The 13,145-nt window shown below is 36.0% G+C and overlaps 2 protein-coding genes across 3 annotated transcripts in view; both read right to left on the bottom strand.

Annotated features, from left to right (window-relative positions):
- Positions 1–13,145, bottom strand: part of IPO11 (importin 11) — a 205,800-nt gene that overhangs the window by 43,805 nt on the left and 148,850 nt on the right. The gene's annotated exons all lie outside the window — the stretch shown is intronic.
- On the bottom strand, positions 6,171–8,246 carry LRRC70 (leucine rich repeat containing 70; the record flags this gene model as incomplete). The annotated part of the gene is made up of 1 exon (XM_081233701.1): positions 6,171–8,246. One exon carries the CDS (start codon positions 8,244–8,246, stop codon positions 6,351–6,353), a length of 1,896 nt encoding a protein of 631 aa, XP_081089827.1. The 3' UTR covers positions 6,171–6,350.

The following is a 13,145-nucleotide window of genomic DNA, read 5'->3' as shown; positions in this document are numbered from 1 at the left end:
AAGGTAATTTAAGAAAATAAGTTTTTAAGCACTAAAAGCCACAATCAAATAAAATATTCTGTAAATTATACTTTTCTGCTTATATTAACAATATTAAGCAAAGAACAGCAGTTTACTAAAAGAAAAAGGAAAACAAAAAAAGCCTTGATTTATCGGTCTTATTCCAGAATTCCTACCACACCGGAAGTTATAAAAGTGGTGACATTTACACTAAAATCAGGTTTTTCCCCTCTCTATTTTCCAGGACCTAGGCTGGAAATATTTCTGTCACTTAAATATATCCTTTCTACACAGTTAATCTCTTCGTGGTCATGGAACAGTGTATGCATTAATAAATCTAGTTCCCTTGACAAATACTGGGCAAGGAAATAAAAGGATAAAAGTTCATAATGGAAGTTCACTAAGTTATTTTAAAATTAAAGTTTATACAACAATTATCCTTACATATTATAAACCATTCTCCCAATTAACTTTTTTTTCTTTTTTGACTGCATAGAGGTGGGGGGAAAAAAAGCAAGCGGTTATCTTTAAGACAATAAGAAATAACTACAATGATCTATGTATAGTGGGATGAGAAGAAACTGCCATATTATATGATTTTCAAGAGGAAGACTATGCTTTAAGAAACACTGCTCAGTGAAGATATACTAAGGTTCCATTAAAAAGAAGATGATCAATGACTGGCACAGAACTGTCTGGAAAAGACATTAGGCTGAAAAACACCAATCAATGCTTATTTTCAAAGCTTATAGGAGTCACTTGACAAAATTTTTTTAAGTGATACGAAAGAATTTAATAGAGATTTAGTAATTATTGTGTTGGGGGCACAACCTCACCATTATAAATGGTGGACATTGTTGAAAACAGAGCTATACAATTTATCACAAGGCAACCATGAACATATATATTCAGGATAAATGAGAAAAAGCCAACTTAGTTAACGTTATTAAAGTTACATGAAAAGATACTTGTGGCTTACAGTTAAATTTCTGGAGAAGTGCTGTATGTCACACTGCTCAGACCAAAATGAAGATAATGTACTCTGTAAAACAGTGTTACGTGATCAGAAGGGAAGTCTGTGATGATGAGAACATTGATGTCAAAGATTTACATGAAGCATTTGAATAAAACTATCACGAAATAACAGGGGAAAAAAATCTCTCTATTTACATTACTTTAAAATATGTATGTGTAACTAAACTAACAATATAATAGGCATTTGACTATTTTGTTACAGCTCTGTAAATACAACATATCCAAGCTGATCAAAAACCTTATGTAGATTTTTCTTATAGGGAAAATGAGTTAAATGCCTGCTATTTAGACCTGCCTCGTTCAGGCACACTGGGAAAATGAGTTAAATGCCTGCTAGTTAGACCTGCCTCATTCAGGCACAGTGCCCAATCCCTCCTGAATACTGCTGGCACTCACAATGACCTCTCTGAGCTTTGGAACCCTATTACCTCTACATCCTCCTCATCCACTCTTGGCAGTCTCACAAGCATCTCGAACTTAAGGTAGCCAACACTGAACTTTTGAGTGCCTTCCCAACAAAAACAAAGCAAAACAAGATAGAAAATCAAAATCAGGCTCTCTTCCAGTTGTCCTTATCTGACTACAGAGCAATTCTAAGCACCCAGTGACTCAGGCCAGAACCTGGGATTCAGTTTTGACCTTTCTTCTCATTTACCCTTCCAAAACCCGATTTATCATCAAATTCTGTCACATTTATCTATGAAATTTTTCGACGTCTCTATATTCCTACTGTGAACAGTGTGCTGCAAGTCAATTCTGTCTCTACTTTGAACTACTGCATAACTTCCCACATGGGGACCCTTCCATTCTTTGCTTCTTCTAATTCATTCTCTACACAGTGCTCTTTTGCAAAATCTGATGTCTCCCTTGCTTTAAAGTAAGGGTTTACACATGCTAACACATATATATGGAATCTAAAAAAAAAAAAAAAAAAAAAAGGTTCTGAAGAACCTAGGGGCAGGACAGGAATAAAGATGCAGATGTAGAGAATGGACTTGAGGACAAGGGGAGGGGGAAGGGTAAGCTGGGACGAAGTGAGACAGTGGCACTGACAATATATGCACTACCAGATGTAAAATAGATAGCTAGTGGGAAGCAGCTGCGCAGCACAGGGAGATCAGCTTGGTGCTCTGTGACCACCTAGAGGGGTGGGATAGGGAGGGTGGGAGGGAGACACAAGAGGGAGGGGATATGGGGATATATGTATACGTATAGCTGATTCACTTTGTTATACAGCAGAAACTAACACACCATTGTAAAGCAATTATACTCCAATAAAGGTGTTAAAAATTTTTAAATAAATAAAGTAAGTAAGGGTTTAACCTTTCAGTAACTTCCCATTACACATAAAAATCCAAACTCCTAATCATGGTTTACTCAGCCCCATCTGACCTGGTTGCTGCCTACCCCTCTCTGACCTCACCTAACTTTTCATACTACTCGCCAGCTATACCAGCCTTCTTTATGACAAACACTTTCTCAGTCTTAGAACTTCCATGGAGGGACTCCATCTGCTAAGAATGCTATTGCCTGAATTTACCTGGTTAGTTGTATTTACAGTAGGAATAAAACTCCAGGAGGGTATGGTCCTTAATGGAAAAAAACTCAGATTTTTCCTTCCCGAGTAGGGAGAAACCCTGTTCTTCCCTACTATGTTTCTCTTCTGTGAGTCTTCTTTACTCACAGCACACTTTACTTCTGGTCACCAAATGTGTGGAAGATTTTCCCAACATGCCATTCTCTGTGACACCCGCTGGATGACCTACAATTTAACTCAATTCTAACACTATCTCCCTGGAGATAGTGTCAGATCCCACAGGTTAAGGTCTCAGACCCACAAGACTGAGCCACCCCCCAAGTCCCTCAGATGCCAAAGGTTCCAATGACTCCTCCCTAGGTTCAACTGATTTGCCAGAGAAATCACAGAATTCAGGGAAACATGCTTACCAGTTTACTAAAATATATGATAAAGAATACAGATGAATAGCCAGATGAAGAGCTACAGAGGGCAAGGTCTGGGAGGGTCCTGAGCACAGATGCTTTGGTCCCTGTGGAATTGGGGCATATCACCCTTCTGATGTGGATGTGTTCCCCCATCTGGAAGCTCCTTGAACACCTTACTATTGGGATTTTATGGAGAATTCCTTACATACATACTCAGTTATTAACTCCATTTCCAGCTTATCTCCCCTCTGTGGAAGATGGGGCTTGGAGCTGAAAATTCCAAGCCTCTAATCATGGCTCAGTCTCTCTGGTGACCTCAATCTAGGAGCCCACCCCAGAGCTGCCTCATCAGAACAAAAGATGCTCCTAATGTTCTTATCACTTAGGAAATTACAAGGGTTTCAGGAGCTCTGTGCCAAGAATCTGGGGTAGAGACCATACATATTTTCTTCTTTTATCTCACAGGTCCCCATTCTAGAAGACAATGCCTGAGGAGGCTTTCATAGATGAGAAGCAGATGATTTAAGAAAAGGGGTTCTGAAAGTCAAAACATGAAGAAACTGAACTAGAACATAAAAATTTTTGCTCCATGGGACCTCAAACAAAATACAAAGAAAATGTGAACTTATGTATTAAGAATAGAATTAACACTAGGAAGAGTATCAGAGAAAGTATCTGGCAAAAAGTTAGATTTTCCAAAGCCAATATCCAAACTAAGAACAGGCAAGGGTTTATGCTCAGGTACTGGAAACTCAAGACATACGGGAAGACATGGAGATAAAAGGAAAGTATTGTATATTACAATTACACACTACTGACAATCAAAAAACTACTTCCCACTAAAATATAGTGCCCTCTACCATGTCACATGATGCCTCAAGAGTCAGGAACAATGAAACAAGGCACATTTGGACCAGCAGAACGCATACTATCCATTCCTTTCATTCGTGCTGCTTTCTCCATATTTATCTTTTAACCCACAAGACTTCTCACATTAAAGTATGCAGCCACAAGAGCCTACCAACTTCAGTAGAGTGATGACTAGAGATAGAGGGCACTTTTAAAAAATTATACCTTAGACAGTATAATACTGAAAACCATGGGCCCATCACCTTGTTAATATTGCTCCATAACTGTGAAATCATTAACAAACTAGGTAATAATTTGAGACAACTGATGCATATCCCTCCCCACTCACCTAAGGCCTTATCAGTAAGTCCAATAACAGAAAAGAAAAATAAAAGTTTTAATAAGAAATAAAATGGGCCTTCTCAGGAGGAAAAAAATTAAGTTACTATTCAATAGGTGATGCATAAAAAAAAAGTCTAACCGGTAAATAGAACAACCTTCTCTTTGGTTTCATGTACCCCGTTCTCTTTCCTCTTAGTCCAGAGCAGCACAACATATTACAAGTCCATGAATACTTTTTCCAGTCTGGCCCAGTAACAGAAGACAAGCAAGGAGTGGGATCCTTCTAACAAGGAAGAACAAGAAGTACAATAGGATGCGGGGAAGTGCACGAAGGACCAACTTGGTACGAAGACCTAACATCAAAGCTCACTTTCAGAACCTTGTAAAAGGTTTCCAGGCTTTCTTTTCCCATTTTGGCAACGCTCAAAAACAAATATGGCTAATTTTACTGTTTTTGTTGTGGTGTGGGTAAGAAAATGGAGTGAAAATGCCCTTATTACATGTGGGTCTCCTTCCACCTTAAAGCTGAAACACTTGGTTATTTCTAAAATTCTTAAGTTCAAGAAATGTCCACATATATGTTATGTTTGAATGTTCTATTTCTTGACCTAAGTAGTGATTAAAACAGGTGTATTTACTTCTGTATGTGGTTTATAAATAAACAAGAGTTTTCTAAAATGTTGTCTGTAGTCTAAGGGCAAATATTTTCCAAAAACCTAACACCTGATTTCTCCCTCACCTGCCATGCCTCTGCCAATCACCAAGCCACCTTCCAAAGTAGCTCTAGAATCCATCCATCGTCTCTGCCACCACCCCAGTCCAGGGCTCCAGCATCTCTCCCATGAATCAGTGATTACTCCATGGGAGATTCAGATTAATCCTGTTTCTAGTCTTGTTCCTTCCAGAAAGAGTGCACTTTCAGTTTGTATTTGCCAAATGCTAAATGTTTAAAAGAATCCTTGGGACTTCCCTGGTGGCTCAGTGGTTAAGAATCCGCCTGCCAATGCAGGGGACACGGGGTCGAGCCCTGGTCTGGGAAGATCCCACATGCCACGGAGCAACTAAGCCCATGCGCCACAACTACTGAGCCTGCACTCTAGAGCCCGTGAGCCACAACTACTGAAGCCCACGTGCCTAGAGCCTGTGCTCTGCAACAAGAGAAGCCACTGCAATGAGAAGCCTGCGCATCACAACGAAGAGTAGCCCCAGCTCACCACAACTAGAGAAAGCCCACATGCAGCAACGAAGACCCAGTGCAGCCATAAATAAATAAATAAATAAATTTATTTTAAAAAAAAAGAATCCCTGAATGTGTAGCCAAACAGCAGCATTTGATTCCCTTAATAATGCTTAAAATCCTTCCATGGCTTCCTGCTGCCCTAGGGAAAAACAAGAAATTACAACATCCTTCATCGTCTGATTTCTCTCTCTAGCTGCAAATCTCATAATACCACTCACAACTCCAGTTGGACTGAATTTTAGTTCCTGAAAAGCAGTATTCTATTTCTTCAACCCTCTACCTACTACTCAGTTCTCTTTCACTGGGCTGATTTCTACTTATCCTTTGCAATCCAGTTTCAATGCCACTTTTCTCATAAAGCTATCTCTCACCTCCACATACGTTATACAAGAGAGTACCTTCATCTGCAGTATTTATCATACTGTACAATAACCATGTGTGTCCTCCTCTACATTTCAAGCTCTACTGAGAATAGGAAACATGTCCATGCTATTCACAATTATAACCCTAGCACCCAGGCAGCAGTATAGTATAAAATTAAAAGCATGGGCTCTGGAATCAGACAGACCTAAAAAGTGTCACAAGCTGTGAGAATTTGGCACAGTTTCTTAAACTCACTCTGCCTAAGTTTCCTTACCTGTAAAATGTAGATAGTACTACCTTATGAGGCTTTTTAAGGATTAAATGTTATATATGAAGTATTTAGCATAGTGCTTGGTACACAGAAACATTAATTATTATTATTTAATACAGCGCTTATCAAAGACAATATTTGCTGAATGAATACAGTATTCACAAATTATTAAAAACATATATTTATTAATGCTAAGCTCATATAATTCATTATATATCCAAATAAAGTCTATAATTCTATAAGGATGCTTCAGTTTTATTCATGTCCATGACACTGAGGTTTTCTTATAGTCAATCTTCAGTTGAATTATAAAGCAGAATGTTCAAAGAGAATGACCTGTGCCTCACTTTCAGGAACAATTTGTTTATGAAGTCGAATCTGCTCCAAACCAGGGCATTCTAGAGAATTTGGGGAAGTGTTACAGATTGAAGCTGTTACATTATACCTTGCTGACTGATAAAAGCTGTAGTATTCAAGTCTATTTTCCCCTGAGTTTTCTGGTGCCTTTAGTTTTTGTTTAAACTGAACAACTTTGTAGATCAAAAAAACGATTACAACACAAGCTAAAACAAAAAAAGCTAGCAAAATGTCAAAAGCCTCATTCAACTTTTCAACTTCTTGTGTACAAATTAGAGATGTTTTCCCTGACACCGAAGCAGCATCAATCGGTACAGCACTTTTTTTTTCCAAGTTCAAGTTAACAGGAGAAGTAAGCTGTATTTGCACAGGTAACACTGCAGTAGTCTCTAATGGATTACCAAAGGTATTCTCTTGAAAAAATCTACTGGCAGGTGAAGTACGAATTCGTTCCCAGAAAGTAACACTCTCAGTGTTTTCCAAATGTTTCCCATTTGTGGTTATTTTATGCCAGGCCATCATTAATGCAGTGGTCTTGTGATGAATATGAAGAGATTTTATAGCCCAAGCTCTGGATACATTTGTTGAAGATGTAACGCAATTTGTGAAGTCAGTCCATTTAATATAATGCAATGCTCTGCCACGCATGGATGGGGGATTCTGACAATAGATGTTTAGAGTAATGGCTGAAGATGCTAACCAGTCGCGAAGACCCAATAGTTTGCAGTTACATTCCCAAGGATTAGAATTTGCCTGAAGATGAGTCAATGAAGACAATGGTTTAAGGACCCTTGGATGTAAGTCTGTAAGATTATTAAATGACAGGTTAAGAATCTTCAAAGATGCTCCCATGTTTTCAAATGTATCATTATCAATGCTGATTATTCTGTTTCTATCTAACTTCAGATAAATTAAATTCTTTAACAAGCTAAAGGTGTCAGAATTTAAATTTTCTAAATCATTATGACTTAAGATCAAATGTTTAAGATTACTAATTCCGCTAAACCCATCCCTAGTAACATTTTTAATTCCTGAATTTTTCAGGAGCAGATATTCCAAGTTGACAAGTCCTTTAAATGCAAAGGGCTGTATTGCTTCAATATGGTTATGAGACAAAGAAAGTCTTTTAAGACTCTTAAGAACTTCAAAAGCATTTGATGGTACTTTTGTTAAATTATTACCTTCTAGATACAAACAATCTAGGTTTCCAAGGTGTTGAAAGCCTGAGTCTGATATCCTCAAAATTTTATTGTTTGATAAATCAAGTATCCGAAGAGCAATCATACCAACAAACGTACCACTCCCGAGGACAGTGAGGCGATTTCTTTGTAGATTTAAGTACTGAACTGAAACTAGATCATGAAATACTCCTCTTGGAACAAAAGATACTTGATTAGACTGTAAATATAAATTACGAAGATTGGAAAGTCCCTCAAATATTCCAGGATCCAAGCGTTTTATAAAATTATTATTCAGATATAGAAAATATAGCTGCCTCAAATGAACAAAAGCTTTTGGATATACATACACAATGCTAGAATTATCTAAATACAACGCTACAAGAGAATGAAGTCCAGTTAATTCACTTTCATTTATATGAGATATATTATTTCCAGTCAGATATAGAAAAACTGTACTTCCAGGAAAATTCTTAGGAATGCTTGAAAGGCCTAAGTTACGGCAGTTAATTTGTCTCCCAGTGCAGAGCTGGCAAACAGACGAACATCCAAGTATCTCTTTATGGAATAATAACACAAGATAACAGGTAACAAGTAGAAACAGTCGTAGGCAAGGCAGAGAAAAACGTACTCCACACATAGCCCTGTTCTTGGTTTTTCTGTTCATATCAAAATTGGCTATAAAAAGAAAAGGTAAAACTTTAAATCATCAAAAAGTTCTTTAAATGAAAGTTTTATAATACTAGAAATTCTATACTCTATTTTATTTTATTAGGATCAGCCATAATACTAAATATCATGAATCATACTATGGTGATAGCATAAAACAGTAAGGCTGAAATACATTCTAGAATTATTAGTACCTCCAGGCCATTAACCCACTGTTTGACAAAATGATAATTCAAATTTAATGAACTGCAAAATAAAATGTTTGCTAACTTAAATATTACAACTGACTATAACTAAAGTGACAAATGATGATGCAGGGATAAAGATCTTTGGATATAATATATGCCCCTTTATCAACTTAAAGTCTAATATCAATTAAACAACATTATAATTTAGGAATTATACACATTCATTACAGAACAATTAAATTCCCTTTAAACTACAGGTTTTTACAAACCAAATTATTTTTTGTTTCAGCTAAAAGTTCATATTTAAATAAATAATCTTACCAAGAACAGGAAATTCTTATTATTAACACTCAGTTGATTCAAGTAAAGGTTTTCTTTCTATATCTGAAGAGCGACATTTCTAAACTCCATTTCTTTTGTGGCACTGTTGACCTCCACCCCTCCACCTCTTTTTTTTTTAAGTCACAATTTGCTCAGGAAACACCACTCTTCACATTGGTTCCTCCACACTCAGTGTGTAAAACAGAGGTTGCCATGGATACAGGAAACTGAGAGACAGGAAGTAATGTTATCTGTGTTTCAAAAGTATTGTTAAAAGGAAATCTCAGGAACTTATTTTTTCAGAATGCAGTTAACTTGAGTTTTCCTAATGCACAAACCTAAATATTTCATTTTAAAAGTAAGTATTTTTTAAACATGAATAATTTAAATATTCAGAATGAACAAACTCTGTATACATCAACAACAAATAGCTATCAAATGGAAAAAGCAAGTTGAAATAAGATGTAAATAAAGTAATGTAACTTTTGTGAATTTTTTAAATGCATAGAATATTTATATTTGTATTGTTCTGAATATACAGTAGACACTTCAATTTTGCTTTGTTCCTTAAAAAAAAAAACAGGTAGCAAAAACGAGTAATTTAGGACAATGAACTTGACAGATGCTGATCTTCTGTGCTCTTCTTTTTTAATTTAAAAAAATGGTGCATATAAAGTACTGAATACGGCCAATTAATACCTTAATATATTAAGGTATATGCCTTGAGTTGTAGAATGATATCAGGTTGCATACCAACTTACTGACAAAGGTTATCTTTGACAAGAAAAGTTGAGGAGAGTGAAAGAAGCCCTTTAATGACTTTTGACCATATACACATCTGAATTAACCCGAATTTTTTACAATAAAAATGTACCTGTGCATAATGTAATATTTTAAAGTAAGGATTTAAAGAGTTGACTATAAACTGTATATATTATACATTGTTTAGTCATTAATTTTCCAAAAACCTGACTGCTTAGACTTTCTAATTCTGACATTTATTAATATTACTAATACCCTGACAGTGCACTTAAAATATCAGTAATAACATATATAATTGTATACTATAACTCCCTTTTGATATTAAAGCAGCTTTATTTCACATCAAGACAACTACTTCAGATAATAATATAAGTTATTTCCATATTAATATTTTGTATAATACCCAGCACTTTCTTTCAATTACAATAAAAAATCAGAGGTGCATACTAGATAACAGATCTTATCAAAATGACTTACAAATCTCACAGCTATCCTTTGTGGCTGGCTATTGTTATTGCTATTTTATAAACACAGAAATTAGAAAACAACAACCAAAAAACCAAATGACAGAGAAATGACATAAATTAGAGGTAAAGATGAAACAACAGCTAGGTTTTTCAAGTTCATTTTGTTTCATATTTTCAATAACATAACAAAGCATAATGAGGTATGTCTCACAGATGTTTTTCAACTGTGTCATACAACTTAAAGAATTATGATGGGGTTCAGGACACGGTACCCCAAAATATAGCACCTTGGCATACTGAATACTTTAAGCTGAAGGAGTTGGAGCATACAGCATGAGCAGGAAGTTCTCTCTCTGACCTCTCCCACCCCCAGCCACACCCACATACTCCCTGCCCTTGTCCCCTGAAAGAAGTCATTAAACCCTCAAGTGAGAAGTGCCCTCCCTATAATGGGAGGAATCCTTATCTCCAAAGACAAGAGGACTCAGAAGAATCCAAACAAATGGAACTTGTAAAATTTCCCCTGGTTTATTATACTTACCTCATACCCTTTACCCTATCATATCTTTCCATGACTTGCCATTCTACATCAAACTCAGTGTAAAAACACACAGGTTTAACAGTTTCTTTGAGTCTTCATTTCCTTATGAAGACTCCCATGACATGTAAAATGTACATTAAATTTGTATGCTTTAATCCTGTTGTCTTGTCTTTCTCAGTTTAATTTTCAGACCCAGCCAGGGACCCTAAGAGAGTCAAGGAAAACTTTTTACTCTCCTACAGTCTAGAAAAAGTCAGAGAAATTGGTCCATCAAAATCAAAATAAAATTTAAAGAGGGTAAAACTACAAGGTAACAAGATCAGAACATTCATTAATTAATTTTGTCCTCTGTTCCAGAAATATCCAAAGCAGACAAAAATATTTATTCTTACTAGATCTTGAAGTAAAGATCTGTTCATCTAGGAGGTGCTGCTCTTAGGGACAAGTGATCACTACTAAAGAAGACCGCAGAAATCAAAACATGAAAAAAGCTGATGCAGGGAAAGAATCCAGAGACCTCTTCATCTTTCTTGCTATGAGCACATCACTAATTAGTGGCAAAACTGCCCACTCAAGGTTTAGATAAGAACTCAAGTTTCCCAGCTTCCCACTGCACTTACCGGAGAGTACATTTCCCTGTGCTTTAAATACTTTCATTTCACAGTAATTTGTATTATTTAGGTAATTTTAAATCCTCTCATGAGCTTTAAGTTCTATAACATGTTTAATAAAATCTTCATATATCTCCAACGCACAATAATTCTCCCCAACTGAATTGTGACATTTTGAATTTGCTCTGGAATAATACATCAAAATGGTTCCTCATTTCCCTTTTCTCATTCCAACTAATAATCATTAGAACTATTTCTGAACACTAAGCCTCCTAAGTAGGCATCCTCCCTTTTCTTTCCAGGAGATTGGCTCACTAAATTATTTCTCTCTCATTCTTATTGCTAAACCTTCTTTTGTACTACCTCTATCTTTAAATAATCTCATGCCTTAAGTTTCAACACATATCTATTTCCTTTCCATTCAGCAATTCCATCACAAGTACAAAAATACAAAAATAAGAGGAAAACTGTTCTATTACCATCTTTTACATATATGCCATCTGCATTACTTAGACATATAGCGTCTATGTATAAACCAATCAAGATGGGTTTACATCTAAAGAATGGTTTACAATAGCAGTTACTGATCTTATTATGGATCTTAAAAATTACTTATACATCCTAAAATCAAAAAAATCAAAACTTGAAATGGGGTTTACAATAAAAATTAGTCCAGTAACAATAAAAAATATTATCATTTTGCTCAATGCAGAGGAAAATTTTAACGAGGAGCAGTAACTCAATACAGATTGCTTAACAGTTGCCAGGAAAAAAAAAAAAAAAAAGAGTATCACAGAGAGGAGAAATCGGACAACAGCTTGACCAGAACTGACATGATTAATGAGAAGCAGGTAGACACCATGTACTGTTAGATGTGATATTTCAAGAAGAACACATCACTTATGTAATATTCCAACCAGGGATGATTAACCTGGATCTAATCATGAGGAATATCAGACAAACCCCAAATGAGGAACATTCTGGGAGAGAGTAAGGGAGGAAGAAAGGGAGAGAAGGAGACAGAGTAGAATTGTATTTTTCAAAAATGTTAGTCATAAGTGAGAAAGACTCAGGAAATGACATTACAGTGTAAAAGAGCCTACAAAGCCATGACGACTAAAAGCTGAAGTATTTAGGAGTAAAAGGCCATGATTGATGCAATTTATGCAAATGGTTCAAAAATAAAGCACCATGTATGGTCGGTGTGTGTGTGTTGGTTCATGTGTGTAATGTCTGTATACACACACATAGAGACAGAGAGAATAAGAGATGGAAAAACAGAGAGAGGACACGTGCTAACAAGTCCAGGCTGTCATGCTCATGGAACTTACTGAGAAAGTCATTAAAATGTACTAGAGGGACTTCCCTGGTGGTCCAGTGGTTAAGACTCCACCTTCCAATGCAGGGGGTGCAGGTTCAATTCCTGGTCGGGCAACTAAGATCCTACATGCCCCACAGTGTGGCCCCCCCCCCAAAAAAAAATGTGCTAGATACCCAAATGTCCTTCAATGGCTGAAGTGGTACATCCATACAATGGAATACTACTCAGCAATAAAATAAGAACATTCTAATAACATACACAATAGCTTGGATGGATTTAAAAGACATTATGTTTCAAAAGGATATATACTGCCTGATTCCATTTATATGACATTCTCAAAAAGACAAAATTATAGTGAAAGAGAACAGAACAGTGGTTGCCAGGAGTTAAGGGTCAAGGGGAGGATGACTTTCCTAAAGCATATAGCAAAAGGGAGTTTCCTCAGGCAATAAAACTGTTCCTTGTATTCTAATTGTGGTGATGTTTTCACAAATCTACATGTGTGAAAATTTACAGTAGTGTATACTCCCCCAAAAAAGTCAAATTTACTCTATGTAAATTAATAAATAACAGTTTTTAAGTCCTTTTATTTTCAAATACAAATACAAATATTTGTGGGTAAAAAAACAAAATACATATAAAAAACTGCTAGACAAACACTTGTTTGATTTACAATCATGACCAGT

Source organism: Mesoplodon bidens (genome assembly GCF_964165515.1).
Source record: "Mesoplodon bidens genome assembly, chromosome: 4".
In the NCBI taxonomy this organism is placed as follows: Eukaryota; Metazoa; Chordata; class Mammalia; order Artiodactyla; family Ziphiidae; genus Mesoplodon; species Mesoplodon bidens.
This window is presented reverse-complemented; position numbering and strand designations above follow the sequence as displayed.